Source organism: Anas platyrhynchos, chromosome 12 (genome assembly GCF_047663525.1).
Source record: "Anas platyrhynchos isolate ZD024472 breed Pekin duck chromosome 12, IASCAAS_PekinDuck_T2T, whole genome shotgun sequence".
NCBI lineage: Eukaryota > Metazoa > Chordata > Aves > Anseriformes > Anatidae > Anas > Anas platyrhynchos.
Genome location: NC_092598.1, coordinates 11,348,604 through 11,363,742, shown reverse-complemented (window position 1 = coordinate 11,363,742; position 15,139 = coordinate 11,348,604). Strand labels below are relative to the sequence as shown.

Genomic DNA, 15,139 nt, shown 5'->3' with positions numbered 1-15,139 from the left:
GCTGATAATTTCTAAATCATGCCTTGCTTTTATGTGCTCTGCTTGCTTGTGTAAGGATTAACAGCCTGATAGTGTGGAATTGTAAACGGAGGAGAAAGCACTGCTATCCCAGGTGCTACACGGGACTGTACATTTGGCACAGCCGGAGCATTTGTGGCCCAAGGGAGAGACAAGCACAACTGGCAAAGGATGTGATCTCCAGTGGGATTTGGAGGAGGTATTTCTTAGCAACAGCAGCTATCCAGGGCCCTGGAGTTAAACAGCACAGCTATCAAACTGATGCAGGATGATAAATGTTACGCTATTTAGTGTCTGTACATTGCAGGTAGACGCTATAGCCATTATTTCAGCAGGTAGAAATTTTAATATAGTTCTGTTTAAAAATGCAATTTCTAGCTCAAGCTGTCCCTGTTAAGCCTCTTCAGTTGTGCAAGGCTCTGTCTGTATGTAAAAGCATTTTCACAACAGTAAAGTTGTACATCAGCCTCCGCTGATATTGGCAAGGCACCGCATCTTATCCCAGTTCAGAAAAAGACAAAAAATGTTTCTTTGTAGTCATGCAGTAAGACACAAGAGTTGTTGATGGCACCCTTATCTCAGAGCATGACGATGGACATAATCCAACAGATAACACTTTCCACTGGAAGCTAGGCCAGAGCTGAAAGCAATAACAATTTAAAAGGAGTACGTAAACAGCATGAAAAAATAGGGTTATACAATGTAAACTGACACATCTTGCTCGTGCTCAGATAAGGATTGCTTCTGAAGATGAAATGGATTTGGCTCTTGTCCTTATGCCTCAGAGATTTCCTGAACAAATAAATGGTCCCTTGGCAGCCAGACAGCAGACACTGCAGGGGTAGGACTCTACCCACCCATGTACTCATGTGCAAGTGGTTTCATAAATCCCGATTGCAGAGGGTTTTGCTCATCAGCATCAGTGAAGGGTGGTGGCACCATTTTGGCTTAAGCAGAGACAGTGGTGAAAGGCAGAGAGGGATTTCCTCCTGGTCTGCCTCATGGCAAGTGTCTGGTGAGCACACGACCCAGCCCATTTCCACACCAAGACGGGGCGATGTGGGGACAGGTCCAGAGGGCCACAAAAACGTTGGGGCACCCCTCCCGTGAGGGGAGGTGAAAGGAGCTGGGGTTGTTTAGCCTGAAGAGAACGCTTCGGGGAGACCTCGTTGCAGCCTTTCGGTAAATAAAGGGGACTTGTGAGGAGGACAAAAAGCCTGCAGTGACAGGACAAGGGGCAATGTAAAAGAAGGTGGATTTAGAGGGGACATCAGAAAGAAATTAGGCATTGGGACGGGCTGCCCAGGGAAGCGGTGGAGTCCCCATCCCTGGAGGTCTCTAAAAGAGGTTTAGATGTAGAGCTCAGTGATGTGGGTTAGTGGAGGACTGGTCAGTGTTAGGCCAGAGGTTGGACTGGGTGATCCTGGAGGTCTCTTCCAACCCAGACAACTCCATGACTCTGTGATGCGATGCGGGCGGCACACCCCACACGCTGCCTGGAGGACAAGCGGCCGCCCCATCCCTGGAGGCACCCAGAGCTGGGTCGAGGGGGGCTGCCTGAGGGCACGCCGCCAGGACAGGCTGCCAGGAGGCTTCTCCGGCAGCCCCTGAGGGGAGGCAGCGCCCCGGGGCTCCGCCACCCCCGTGCAGGGCGAACGCCGAGCCCCGAACCCAGGCCGCGGCTCCGTTGCCCCGGCAGCGCCGCCCCCGGAAGCGGCGTTGGGCGGGGAGCGGAGCCCGGGGGACGGCGGCGCCGCCACCCGGCAGCGCCAGGCACCGGCCCCGGCCCCGAGCCCGGCTCTGGAGCCGCTGCTGCCGGTGGTGGAGCCGCTGCTGCTGCTGCTGTGTGCCCTGCGCGGAGCGGCGGCCCCGGCCCCGCCGCCATGTTCAAGAACACGTTCCAGAGCGGGTTCCTCTCGGTGCTCTACAGCATCGGCAGCAAGCCGCTGCAGATCTGGGACAAGAAGGTGCGGGGCGAGGCGGGGGCGGCGGGCACGGGGCGAGCCGAGGGTGCCCCCTTCCCAACCTCCCCGCGTCGCGTCTCCCCCCGGCCGTTCTCGGGGTGCCTGCCCTAATTCACCCCCCCTCCCCCCGGTGCCTCCCCGCTCCCAGACGCGGGTTTCGGCCTAACGCGGGTTTCTGCTGGCTTAGCAAAAAGCAAAGACCCCCAGGGGGGCTGCCAGGAGGGATGGGGACGGGCACAGCCCACCCAGCCTGCTCCCAGGGGTAGGGAGCACGGGGTTGCTCCCATCTGCCTGTACTGGGGCTTCTGGTTTGGAAAGGGGTCGGCAGCTTGCAGGCAGAGGGACACCGCATGCCTCCAGCCTGGGTGAAGCCGCAGCAGCCTGGCCTGGCCCTGCTCTGAGGAGGAGGAGGAGGTGGTGGAGACCTGCAGCAGCTTGAGCTGCCCCCAGCGTGGTGGCACCGCCGTGTCCGTGCAGCTTGGGGTTTACATAAGCAATGTCTGTTTGTCCACAAGGCCTGGCCACGCTGGCCGGAGAGGATGAACGCAGAGTTTGCGGCACTGTTGCCAGAGCAGCACCTCTGTGTGTGTGTGTGTGTGTGTGTGTGTGTGTGTGCAGGCTGCTTTTTGTCACCCGCTGTGGTGCCTGCATGCAGCCAGCCCTTAACACCGCCTGGTTGCAGCGGCCCTACACCCTGTGGGCAGCAGAGCCACACATGAGAGCTTGTCCTGCTTGGGCCTCTGTCCTGAGGGAGCACCTCTGGCTTGGGCGAGCTTCTTGTGAAGACTGCCTTGCTCGCAAAGGTGTGGGGTGAACCTGGACTGGGTTTCCTGACTTTACCTACGGATGTCAGTGCATTCAGTCTTTCAGTTCACTTTTGCATTTAAAATGGGTCATGGGTTTGTAACGGCTTCGTCACTGCTGTTCTAACACCCTCGGTGCGTTTACGGCAGCAGGAGGCAAAGGGTGGCCCTTTGGGCATGATGGAGCTGAGAGAGGAGTCCTCGCAGGTCACGCGTGGTGTCACCTCTACACAGCAACGCCAGAACCCCAGGTTGTGCTGCGGTTCTGTTTGTTGGGCAGTGTGAGTTTACGCCAAGGGAAGTGCCATTGGTGGTCTGGTGCTGCCATTCTGCTGAGGAAGCCTCCCTGGCTTGATGCAGGAGTCACCAGGTCCACAGCAGCGAGCAAGCAGTGCCTGGTTCAGGCAGCGTGTGCTTGGTGGTGGGGCACCGTGTCTGCTGGTGTGCTGGAGGCACGTGGACAGAGCCTGTACCCGGGCTGTCTGCTGCTGGGCTGGGTGCTTTCACAGCAGGCAAGCATAGTGACTGCAACCACAGTCTGGGTTGGAGAAGTGAGCAGGCCTGAAGTGAGTACATGATCAAAAGTTGTGAGGGTTTTTCCAGTTTTTTATTCATGGGGAAATGCTGATCTGTCCAAACACAGACATCCCAGGAATCTTACAGCTCTGGCATTTCTACTGGAGAGGGTTATTTGGGGCTGGGGCATCGGGAAGGGAAGAAATATTGATGGTAACTGATGCTACATCAATGAAGACGAGCCAGCAGTGTGCCCTGGCAGCCAAAAAGCCCAGCCGTGTCCTGAGGTGCCTTGGGCACAGCACTGCTGGCTGGTGAGGGAAGGAATTGTCCTGTGCTGCTCCGCACCGCTGCGGCCTCACCTCGAGCATTGCATGCAGGTTTGGGCACCAAAGTATAAGCACATATAACTATCAGAGAGCATCCAGAGGAGGGCTACAGAGAGAGCATAGGGTGTGGAGGGTGTGACACTTAAGGAGCAGCTGAGGTGCCTTGGTTTGTTCAGTCCAGAGCAAAGCAGGTTGAGGGGAGGCCTCATGGTGGCCTGCAGCTCCCTCACAGGGAGCGGAGGGGCAGGTGCTGAGCTCTACTCTCTGGGAACAGCGACAGGACCTGAGGGAACAACAGGGCCAGGCTGGGTGTGAGGGAAAGGTTCTGCACTGTGCTGGGTTTGGGCACTGGGACAGGCTCCCCAGGGAAGTGGTCACGGTACCCAAGCCTGTTGGTGTTCAAGAAGCGTTTGCACAGCACTTTAACATACAATCTGATCTGCAGACATAGGGTGTGATTTTTAGCTGGTCGTGTGTGGAGCCAGGAGTTGGCCTCCACTGAGTCTCTGGGGGCCTTTCCATCTCAGGCTAGTCTCTGATTCAAGGATCTGTGCTGTGTAAGTTGAGCGAGGCTGTTTCTTGGCTGGTGTGGATCAAGCCAGCAGCAAAAGCGTGTCCCTGCAGGGAGCGGCCCGTTGCAGTGTCTGTCTGAGGTCTACGTGTGTTAGGGAGAAGAATCGCCACCAGCTCCCCCTGAGCCATGGTCCCTGCAGCGTGGTGGTGCTCCGCTGGCACTTCAGCCCTCTTCTGCCGCTGCTGGGCTTGCCTCCCACCCCACACATCCTCATGTGGTCTTTGTGTCTCTGCAAAATTACCAGCAGATGGTGATTCTGTCCCCCCCCATCCACCCAGTGAAAAACGTGGGGAATCTCAAGCCTTTGTGACATGGGGAAAGCATGTCAAGCATGTCTTGTCTGGCCTTTGTAGGACACACACCACTTGCCTTGCTGGAGGCAGTAGGACGTGAAGGCGTCTTCATTTGTCAAGAGACTGAAGCAGGGCACTAAGAGCCTTGCTGTGCCACATGGGAGTCCATAGTGTCCCTCTGCGGGGCCAGATACAGTCCTGCCCTCCTCCCCCTTTTCCCCACAGCGTATAAGCTCTGGGCAGGCCCTGGCAGTGAGACCTGCCAGGCCCCATCCCTCCAAACCACCAGCATCCTGCCCCAGGGCCCTCAGGCAGTACCACCACAGCTGGTCCTCAGCAGGATTGCAGCAACTGCCCTGTGGTGCTCCCTTCTCTGGCCTTCCTTTGCTGCTGAGCCTCTCCTGGAGACCCATCTGTGAGAGAGAGGGCTTCTGTTTGCCTTTTGTGTGGAGTTCAGAGCCCTCTGTTTGTCCCCGCAGCGTCCTGCCACCCTCGTCCCTCAGCCAGCGTGTGGAGACGCGCTTGCCGGTCTCCAGGAGACCCGCTGATGCTTTTCTGCAGAGCCAAGGGGAACGGCTTGGTGGAGCTTATCGGACCTATCAGTCCTTGTGCTGACTTTCCATGTGTTCTGCTGGCAAATTGAGGCAGAATATCATGGCAATTTCAAATGCTGCTGGGAGGATGCATTCGATACCCATCTGAGTATCAAACGAGTGTTCTGCCAGCAGGATGCAGATAGCCTCTGTCTGCTCCTGCCTCTTGTCCTGCTGCCTCTCCTCGCCTGCCGTGGGTGATGGTGATGGCACCAGCCGTGTTTCACAGCTGTGCTGTGGCTCCAGCCTCACACCAGCCTATCATCATCATCTGGTGATGGCAGCAGTTCGGGGGCAAACCTCCAGAGGTCGGCCTTGGGCCGTGCCGCTCTGGTTTGCTTTCCTCTGGCCTTTGTTACCTTGGCTGAGCGTGGCTAGCAGCAGTGAGAGCTGTAGGGGATTCCTGTGTTAGGAGACATGAATTGTCTGGAGCTGCTGCTCCCTTTAAGCCCTGAGAGGTTTGGGATACACGTCTTTGAAATGAGCTTTTTCAGCTTGTCCTTAGACAGCGCATAACTTCGTGGTTATCCCAATTCAGAGGAAATTTGAAGGAGTTTTCTATTCTAAGAAGGCTACTTCCCTTTCTACCAGCTCCAAAAATCCACCTTTTTAGACTGAAGGCAGCTGGAAAATAGTAGCCGAGTAGAGACGTGGGGTGTTGTGTGTATCTTTCTAAAATTTCTGAAATTAGACCTTTCTGCCTCACTGTGAGGTAGAGGAAAGCCCCTCGGGATGGGGGCTATTGCAGAGCCACTGCTGGGAGTATCTCCTCTCTTTCTTGTTTCTTTTCATCCTCTTTCTGGCCGTGCTGAGGAAGAAGAGTCGCTTCTTTTCCTTGTCTCTAATCTGGGGAAGGGAAGCCTTCCGCAGGCTAAGGGAGGCAACCTGGTGGCAGACAGGAGCACTGCTGAGTAATCAGATTAAGCCTGTTCAGCTGTTCCCTGTTACTGTCCTTCCCGGAGAAGTCCAAGCTCGAACCCTCCTGTGCACGGAGCCATCGGCTGCCCCTGGTGCCAGCTGTCCTGCACAGCCTTTGTTCCATGGTGCTGTGTCGCGCCTGGGCAGGGTTATTTCCTGGTGTTCAGTCAGCGTGCTACACCCCTCTGGGTTACAGGGCTTAATTTCCTTTATGCTAGTTATTGCTTATAGAGACAGGTACATGGGGCTTCTGCTGGGCTGGTGATTTAGGGGGGAAAAAAAGTTGCTGGCTCAGGTCAGGGAGAGAGTGGAAAAAGGCGTGGAGGCCAGATCTTGTGTGGTTGTTTTTTCCAGAACAGAGTTATAAACCCCCAGGTGGTGCATTTGATGCAGAGGTTTTGATACAATTGTCCTATGAGGATCCTCTCTCTGAGCTTAATGCTTTCTGGAAGCCTGGAGCAGGGTTACGAGCAGTCTGGCTGGCCAAGCTGCACTTAGCGGCAGGGGCTGGGTGACCCAGGCTGAGGTTTTGTGAAACCACTTCGTGGTTGCTGTGAGCCAGGCAGGGAGGTGGGCTGCTTCGGCGCTCCTCTTTCTTCCAGCAGCGTGTGCGACATCCCCCAGGTAGGTCCCTATGAGGAAATGAACTTGGAAGGTAAATGGCCAAGCTTGTAAATCATTCTGTGGCTCCTGACTGGAGCCATCCCATTAAGAGTTTAATGTGTCCCGAACATTAGCGGTGATAGGTGCTGAAGGAATTAATTTGTGAAATTGGAAGGAGATGCAATTTGCTGATCGAGCATTGAGGAAGGCTTAATTAGCAAAAGTGCCTTTTAAATTGAGATTAATTTGACGGGAAGAGAGCTGCCTCGTTAAGGAAATAAATCCTCAGACCCTGGGATTCAGCGATCTTGCTTGTGCAGAAAAATAAAAGTATGTTGGCTCCTGGTCCCTGCCTGGCCTTCCTGAGCTCCGTGGGGAGCTGGCTGTGCCCCTCAGCAGAGCAGAGAGTGGCTCTGTGCTGGTGTGCTCTGTTTGTGAAGAGCTTGAAGCAGTCCCACGCCTGGTCCTGCATTTCCACAGGGACAGCCAGCTGTGCCCAGCAACAGGCTGGGGCCCTGTGGTGGCTGCTGGGCGCTCCCTTTGCTTGCCTCTGTGCTGCTGCCCATGCTTGCTTTCACCCCTTATCGCCCTGTGGATTGCTCTTGCTCTGACGTTGTTCCGTTTGTTTGTTTGGGCGTTTTACATGAGACTTGAGTCACTTGTGCTCGCTGTAGCGTGGGTGAACAAATTCATGTCTTGCACTCAGTCTTTGTGCAGCCACAGACCCTGCCTTGGAGGCCTGGCACTCTGGGGGGGTGATCAAATCTTGGAAACAGAGATGTCCAGGGCAGCAGGAGCCAAGGGAATATAGAGGGGCCTTCCCAGGGCCTTTTTCCCCTTGTCCATGTGTCCCTTGATTTCCCTCTTGAATGATGTCTGACCCGCTTCTCTTTCAGGTGCGCAACGGCCATATCAAACGAATCACCGATAATGACATCCAGTCACTGGTGCTGGAGATTGAAGGAACTAATGTCAGGTAGGAGAGGGCTGCTTCTGCCCTAGCGTGCCCTGGGGGCTTGGTCCTGGAGCTGAGTGAAAGATGTCGGTGCCCAGCAGACATTTCTCCAGGTTCTGCCGTGGTCTCTTTGTCCATAAACTGAAGGAAATGATCTGGGGTCAGATCGCTGCTGCCTCTCTGGCAGTGTGCTATGCCTCTGAGAATCACGGAGGGTGAGGCTGACAGGGACCTCTGGAGGTCATCTGGTCCAAGCCCCTGATCCCAACACCGTGTCAGATGGATTATGAAGACCTCCAAGGAGGGAGACTCAACAACCTCTCTGGGCAACCTGTGCCAGTGCCCCATCACCTGCACAGCACAAAAATGCTTGCTGAAGTTCAGAAGGAACCTCCTGTGCTCCAGTTTGTCCCCATTGCTTCTTGTCCTGGCACTGGGCACCACTGGAAATAGCCTGGCTCTGTCCTCTCTGCACCCTCCCTTCAGGTATTTACAGACACTGATGAGATCCCCCCGAGCCTCCTCTTCTCCAGGCTGAGCAGACCCAGCTCTCAGCCTTTTCTGTTAGGAGAGGTGCAATGCAGTGACCTCTTCCTGGATATACTGGTGGAATTCCCTGTCATCCTCAGTGGGACTGAAGGGAGAGTCCTTTTATTTTTCCATCACGTGGGAAAAAAGTGATGCATTTGGTACCTGGCTCCCGCTCAGTACCAGATACAGAGAAGGCAGCAAATCAGCCCTCTGCCTTCTGTATCGTTACTGCCTGAGGCCTGCCCTGCTGCTTTGCACGTGTGACAGCCACTCCTGACAGCAGAAAGGAGGGTCACAGGGAGATTTATAGGGCAGATGTCACTTCGTTTAGCCACCTTGTCCCCACCAAGTGGAGAGGAGGACGCGGGCTCCTCCGTCAGCGGCTCCGCGTGGCCGCAGCCCGGGGCCTTTTTGGAGCAGGGTGCTCCTTATAAGGGAGCAGAGCCCATCTCCTGCAGGCTGCGCTGCTCTTCCTCCCGGGCTGTGTTGATACAGAGCTTGCCAGGCATGACGTCTGCTTGGAGGGCTTGTGACCTCTGTCCTCCCAGCTATATACAGCGTGCAGGGCTCCTGCCCTGCTCTGGGGAGCTCTACCTGCTCGGGTGAGGAGGCTGTGTTAAGAAACAGTGCTGACATTGCTGTGAAATGAGGGAGGTGAAGCCATTCGAGGAGGTGTTTCCCACCCTGGATGGGAAAAGCGGGGTTTGAAATGCCATCTTTGGGCCTTTGGTTTGTTCTCCCTGCAGCTTACCTCTGAAACTCTCCCTCCTGTTACAGAAAGTCCCGATTGTTGCTGAGATTTTAAGGTCACAGCTCTCTCTTCCTGCCTGCCTTCCAAGATTGTGTTAGATCAAGGGAAAGCCTTGGGACTGTGTACTTTGTGCCATGTGAGATCCTAAAGCATTTTTCTGTCCCCCTTAGTACCACATACATCACATGCCCTGCTGATCCCAAGAAGACCCTGGGCATCAAACTACCTTTCCTCGTGATGATCATCAAGAACCTGAAGAAATACTTCACTTTTGAAGTGCAGGTGAGGAGGGCAGAGTGGGGAGGCCTGTCAGGGACTAGTGAGGAAGCTTCCATGGGGCCTGCACTGTTACTGGGACTTTGACCCTAGCCACACGTGGTCCCCAAAGCCGTGCTATCACGGCTGTACTGGGTCTTCTGCGAGCAGTCACAAGCTCCCCTTGTCAAGCTCATCAGTCAGCTTACAAGCATGACATAGCAGCTATTCCCGAAAGTGGGTCTGTTTGCTGTTAAAAATACTTGTGCTGCAAAATGAGGAAGTGAGAGTAGGAGAGCCCCATCTCAGAGACAAGGGGAGCCTGAATCTAGAGCAGGTGCTGCCTCGGAAGCTGGAGGCCTCTGTCACCAGGCTCAGCAGCCTTTCTTCGTTGCCCCAGGTGCTGGATGACAAGAACGTACGCCGACGTTTCCGGGCAAGCAACTACCAGAGCACAACTCGGGTGAAGCCCTTCATCTGCACCATGCCCATGCGGCTGGACGACGGCTGGAACCAAATCCAGTTCAACCTCTCAGACTTCACACGTCGGGCCTACGGGACAAATTACATTGAGACCCTCAGAGTTCAGGTAAGCAGCAGCAATGTCCTACCCACAGGAGCCAACCTGTTAGTCTTCATGCTGGCTGGGACAGCCTTGCTGGAGATTGGGAATCCAGGCTTAGCCCCAGCTGGTTCCTCTGCCAGTCCAGCTCTTTGCCGAGCTGGAAGAGCAAAGGCCTGACTGAGATTGTGGAGGTCTTGATGCTGCCTCATGTCACCAGGCTAGACAGGGATGAAGGAGCCCGTTTCCATCTTGTTTCTCTTGCTTGTGTCAAGAGTCACAGCCCACCTCAAGCTCTCTGCAGTGTGCCATATGTCCTGGGTGGATGCTAGCTTGGAATTAGCTGTGTGCTGCTGTACTGTCCATATTTACTGTGTCCAGTGGCATGTGTTATTTTGAGCACGCCTGTTCCTTAGTATGATGGGGGAGACTGCTGAGGTTCCTTGTGGGGTTACCCTGAGATCAGCAAACAGCCTACCTGGGAAATGTCTGGCTTCCCACATACCCACAAGGGAGACTGGAGTGACTCCAGCTGGTAGTGGAGGCAGCACAGACCGGACAATCCCATTCATGACCTCAGCTTGGCCCTAGAGAGGGAGTGTTAAAAATGCAGCAGGTTGAGAGTTGTCCTCCTGGCTATTGCTGATACCTGTGGAGAAGCAGAGGTGGGTTCGCAGCAAAGAACTCTTTGCTATGAAGCAGCTAAGACAGATCTTGGTTGGTAGAGGTGCTGGAGGTTGGTCATGCTTCTCTCCAGTGACTTAGGCTGTCTCAAGAGCAGCTAACGCAAAGCAGAGGGTGTGGGCCAATGTTTTTTCTCTTATGTTCTGCTAGATTCAGAGTTGGTGAGGCCTCCTGAGAAGGCTTAGGCCAGGACACTTACAGTGAGTAGCCAAAATAGGTCTCCTTCCTTGCAAAACAAGGCAGGATGTTGGCGGACTGGTTAGTGTTTGGTCCCCACAACAGTAAGAAGAGCTGTCATGCTGTGGCTTGTTGTCCCCATACCTGTAGTGTGGGGAAGAGTGGAGCTGCTAGGGGGAAAGTACTGGGGGTGCTGGGCAGGAGAGACAGAGCATCTAGCAGCAATGGGCAAGATGGAAGGACTTAGCGGGGGTGCAGGCTGCTGAGCCAAGCAATCTACACTGCTGCGTGACTGCAGAGCTGGATGTGGAGGAAAAAGGACTCACTCTCTTTCCTTTGACTCTCAGATACACGCCAACTGTCGCATCCGACGGGTGTACTTCTCTGACCGGCTGTACTCTGAGGATGAGCTCCCAGCTGAGTTCAAGCTGTATCTGCCTGTCCAGAACAAGGCCAAGGTGAGCTAGCTATGGGCAAGGAGGGCAGCAGCAGCAGCGGGGCCAGGCTAGTGTTAATCCTTTCCCTGCTGCCTGTACAATCCAGAATTTATTCCAACAGCAGAGTTGTCACCAGTCTTGGCCTATGGCCAAGGAGCACCCTCTTTGTTTCCAGGATGAGCAGTCTGTCTGGCGGCTTGCTGAGTGGCTTTCCTGCCAAAGCACAGGGAAGTTGTCATTCCCATCTAGGAGTGGAGAGAACTGTGCAGCTGCTCCCCGCGTCCTTTCTGTTCGTGTTGAAGGACGCTGGGCAGAGTGGCAGCCTCCCAGCATCTCTCTTTAGCTTTCCCCCGTGACTCAGCACGGTGCCTTTGCTATTCGCAGCTCGCTGCAGCTCCGCCCTGGTCTTCCCAGGGTGGTGGGGCTGCGGGGTGGGCAGGGGGTGGGCAGGGGACAGGCAGGCCTGTGGCTGTCCAGCAGGAGGAGATGCTGAGCTCTGCGCTCGCAGTGACAGGACAGGAGCCCCTGGTGTACTAGCAGCAGTTTTGAGGCTCTGCAGAGAAGCACCTCCTTTGCCAGGGCCAGGCTGTCCCAGTGCAGATGCTTGTTTTAGCAGGGAAGATTCCTTGGCAGAACCTCAAGGATCTTGGGCACCGATCTTAGTGGAAGATGGAGGCAGTGTTAACAGTAGGCAATACCTCTGAGGAATCTATCACTGCCTTCTGGGCTGTCCAAGGAACTCTGAGCCCTCCCAGTACAGTCTCGGTGTTACTTGTATGTTTAGTGTCCTGCTAAGCATCTCCTTTCTATTCCCTGCTCTGTCCAGCAATAACACCACGTTCAGAAGAGATGCGAGAAATATTTGGGATCAACACAAGCAGGTGGAAGAGGAGGCCCTGCTGAAGCAAAGTTTTCGATCGGCTCACCTTGTCTAGGGTAGCTTTGATTCATCTGGTATCCCTCTTCTAGACAGGACACAATTAACCATGTAACAGGTCTGGGGCTATGTTGTTGGTGTGCGAGTTGAACAGAATCAGTTTTCCTAACTGTTCCTAAAGTGCTGAGCCTACACACTGCAAGCGGCATAGTACCTGACTTCACGTTGCACAAAGGTTGCTCAAAGTGGCCACAGTCCCTTCGAATAAGGGATTCAGCAGGAATTACAGGGTTAAGTGTGCCCTCTTGAAGACACCAACTTTATCTTTTCTTTCCTTGTTTTCCATCTCTTATTTTATATATGCTCTAAGTATGGATGTAATACTCGCTCTTGGAAAATTATTAAACATATGACTTTGGTTGTTTGTAAGTCTTCTCCTGGCATCTTCCTCCTTTGGTGGGACTTTTAATTTCCATGTGTTAGCACTGCGGAAAGTGCTGAGGAGTTTCTTTAGGAATTTAAATGTTAGGATTTGTCTCTGAATTTGTCTTTGATTGGCAGCCTCACTTTTTAAAGGTCAGCACAGATGTGGACAACGATAATCTGGAGAGAGGAAAAATGACAAGGTTTCAGTAGAAGAGACAAGATCTGCTATACACAGTAGCTTATTCCAATTCAAGAACTGGGGATAACTGACCTGTGACAAAACCCGTAGTTTTCACTTTTGGTACATGGAAATGGGTTTTTCATTCCCTGCTTATTTGAAACCATTTTCCCAGCAGTGACAAATTGTTCTTACCTGCTTGTTAAACGGGCACAGCTCTGATAGCTGTGTAGTTAAACAACTCAATCCTGCTCTCAGCCAGGCATTTAGCAGCTACTTATAGCAAAAGGCACACAATAGCCTTCCAACTGCCAAATTGTTCCTTTCCCTGGGGATCAAAGGGGAGGTTTAGCAAAGCAGCAGAACAGAAGCGAACAGAAGCGGAAGTCTTTTCCTGTTCTGAAGCTGCCCTTCCCTGTCTCAGACCAATTTGCCTTTGTTGTGGAAAGGCATACTGAGAGGAGGCTGCAAACCTCTACCAGTAACGGAGAAAGTCTGGGAGAATCTGGTGTCTTTCCTCCCCGGGGCCAAGCCCCAGCAGCTCCTTGGGCTGGTGGGTACCATGGGCTGGTTCTGGTCCCTCCCTGGTTCTGGGCTGTGCAGCAAATTGGGAAAACTTCCCCATACATCATTGTCCTGTAAAACAAAGCTGGTGTCCATGGGAGGAGAGTGTGCTGGGGGACATCTGCCTTGAATCTGCACCAGATTCTGCGTTCAATCCAGCTGGTTTAAGGGCTGGACATTGCTGACTGAGGGTACACAGCTGCTCCTTGACATGGGCTCCCCGTGGGTCACCTATAATGCATTTGCTTTACGTGCACCTTGAAGCTGCCATGATTTGAAAGGGAAGTACTGACCCTACACTGCCAGTCGGTGCTGAAGGCTTTAAGGTGAAAATCTTTAACTTTTAGAGCAGTTGGACAGCTTGGTAGTTCCAAGGAGCCACGGCAAGGAAGCCCAGGTGGGAAGGCACCATCCGTCTTGCTTTGATGTCTGTTGTGGCTTGGCCGGATTTGAGCTTTGTCAAGTGGAGTCGGGCTGCACCGGGTGCCAAGGATCAGTCTGAACGAAGTCTATGGCTGGGCTTTCCTGATGGGTTTGCAAAGCTCACCAGGCCTGCGGGAGCAAGGTAGTCAGCTGCTGAGGGAATCCATCAAACCCTGATGAGGTAAAGCATCCTTAAAGCATCCCTTCCCACAGGGTCTTGCTCAGGAGCACATTTGCTCCCCGGGTCCCCGAGCTGGCTGCCTCCGCAGAGGGATGTGATGGGCCCTGCTGCCAGTTCCTGTGCGGTCTCTAGGAGCTGTGCCAGCGAGTTCACCGGAATGAACTCCTAGCCACAAGCCCTTATATCTATGTGGGCTCTGTGTATATATTTTTAATATGAAGGAGAATACTGAATCTTCCTGTTTATATGCTGGACGAGGTGGAGCATCATCAGATGCTGTCCCTTTCCTGTAGGGGCAGATTGCGGTGGGTTCATGGAGTGCAGTTCAAGAATCATCCTATTTTAATCCTGCTCTCCCATTGGAACTTTAACTATCCCATTGTTCTGAAGGCAAGGAAAGTTGGGATGTTCTTTCCCCTCCACACAGCAGAAGAGGATGCTGCTGGCAGACAGGCCAAAATACCACAGGAATCGCATCAGTAGTCACTTTCTAGAGTAGATGTGCATTAGCAAGGCTCCTGTGATGAAGGGTACAGCTTTTTACTGCTTGGGTTAAGGCTCTTGGCCCAGCTGGGATGCAATATCCCCCTACGTGGGAAGAGTGGATGCAGGAGGGATGCAGGTCCACAAACGTCAGCCTGCCCCATGGATGGCTGCTTCTGATCATGGAGGTGATATCCAGGAATCAAGAAGATCTGGGCCAAACTCATATTCTTGCCCTTTTTGCCTCCCTTTCTGTATCTTCCTGGATGTCTTCTGCTAAATATTGCCTTCCCTACAGAGGGATTATACCTCCAGCATGATGCTAATCCTCTGCAGCTGTTGTCCAGTGTGGGTTGGGTGGTGCTGGAGGCAAGGGAAATATTTATCTTAAGTTTTGCCATTGGATACTGCCCAGGAAAAATGAATGGCCGTACTGGGGGCTTTTGCCACTTCTGCACACGGTGGGAGGTGGCCTTCCTGCCATGTGCAGGAGGGGACTGAGCGCTTCCCCGGTGAGCTGCACCAAGCAAGATTTTATTTGGATGGGGGAAAGCTGCGTGCCCTGACAGCTCCCCCTGGTACCAGGTGGGGAAAGCCTTGGTGTTGCTGGAGGTGAGAAGATGATGGATGTGAAGTTGTGCTGAAACAAAGCTGCAGCCTGTCTGCTTTGCTGTCACCTTGTGTGTTGCCCCTATGGCGACGTTCCTCCCTGTGAGATGAAGGCTCTGGCATTCTTCTGGCAGAGCCACCTTAGCACCACCGTGTGCCCCTGCCCAGGTAGCATCCCGAGCCACAGCCCTTCCTCACGGTGTGCTATGATCATCGCAAGTGGCTTTCCACGATTCCCTTGACTCCACAGCTCTTCCCTCCGTCCTCCTGCAGCAGCATTTCCTCTGGCCTTGAGGCAGGCTGTCAGTGCTTGGCGTGTCCTGGCCCCGGCTCTTCCTCTACGCTGAGCCCAGCTTCCTCTCTGCTTTCCGGGTCCTCTCCCTGCAGCACGCAGGGATCCCTGCCCCAGCTCTGCAGAGGAAGAGGAGGGTGGAG

At 53.9% G+C, this 15,139-nt stretch overlaps 1 protein-coding gene across 3 annotated transcripts; it reads left to right on the top strand.

The window, feature by feature from the left end:
- The first annotated feature begins 1,725 nt into the window (after positions 1 to 1,725).
- Positions 1,726 to 12,269, top strand: CFAP20 (cilia and flagella associated protein 20). Of its 3 annotated transcripts, XM_027465710.3 has the most exons (6): positions 1,728 to 1,985; positions 7,508 to 7,587; positions 9,019 to 9,130; positions 9,504 to 9,692; positions 10,874 to 10,984; positions 11,790 to 12,269. In XM_027465710.3, exons 1-6 carry the CDS (start codon positions 1,902 to 1,904, stop codon positions 11,793 to 11,795), a joined length of 582 nt encoding a protein of 193 aa, XP_027321511.1. In that variant the 5' UTR covers positions 1,728 to 1,901; the 3' UTR covers positions 11,796 to 12,269. The 3 variants fall into 3 exon arrangements, with proteins under 3 accessions (XP_071899762.1, XP_027321511.1, XP_071899763.1); XM_072043661.1 differs by lacking the exon at positions 11,790 to 12,269 and having other exon boundaries at positions 1,726 to 1,985; positions 10,874 to 10,993; XM_072043662.1 differs by lacking the exons at positions 1,728 to 1,985; positions 7,508 to 7,587 and adding an exon at positions 7,731 to 8,052.
- Positions 12,270 to 15,139: the final 2,870 nt, after the last annotated feature.

Excerpts from the sequence above, each read along its gene's own strand:
- CFAP20 (XM_072043662.1), top strand. The coding sequence starts at position 7,853 with ATGAAGACCTCCAAGGAGGGAGACTCAACAACCTCTCTGGGCAACCTG. Across the intron at positions 8,053-9,018 it reads TCTCTGCACCCTCCCTTCAG|TACCACATACATCACATGCC; the intron begins GTATTTACAGAC and ends TGTCCCCCTTAG. Across the intron at positions 9,131-9,503 it reads ACTTCACTTTTGAAGTGCAG|GTGCTGGATGACAAGAACGT; the intron begins GTGAGGAGGGCA and ends TCGTTGCCCCAG.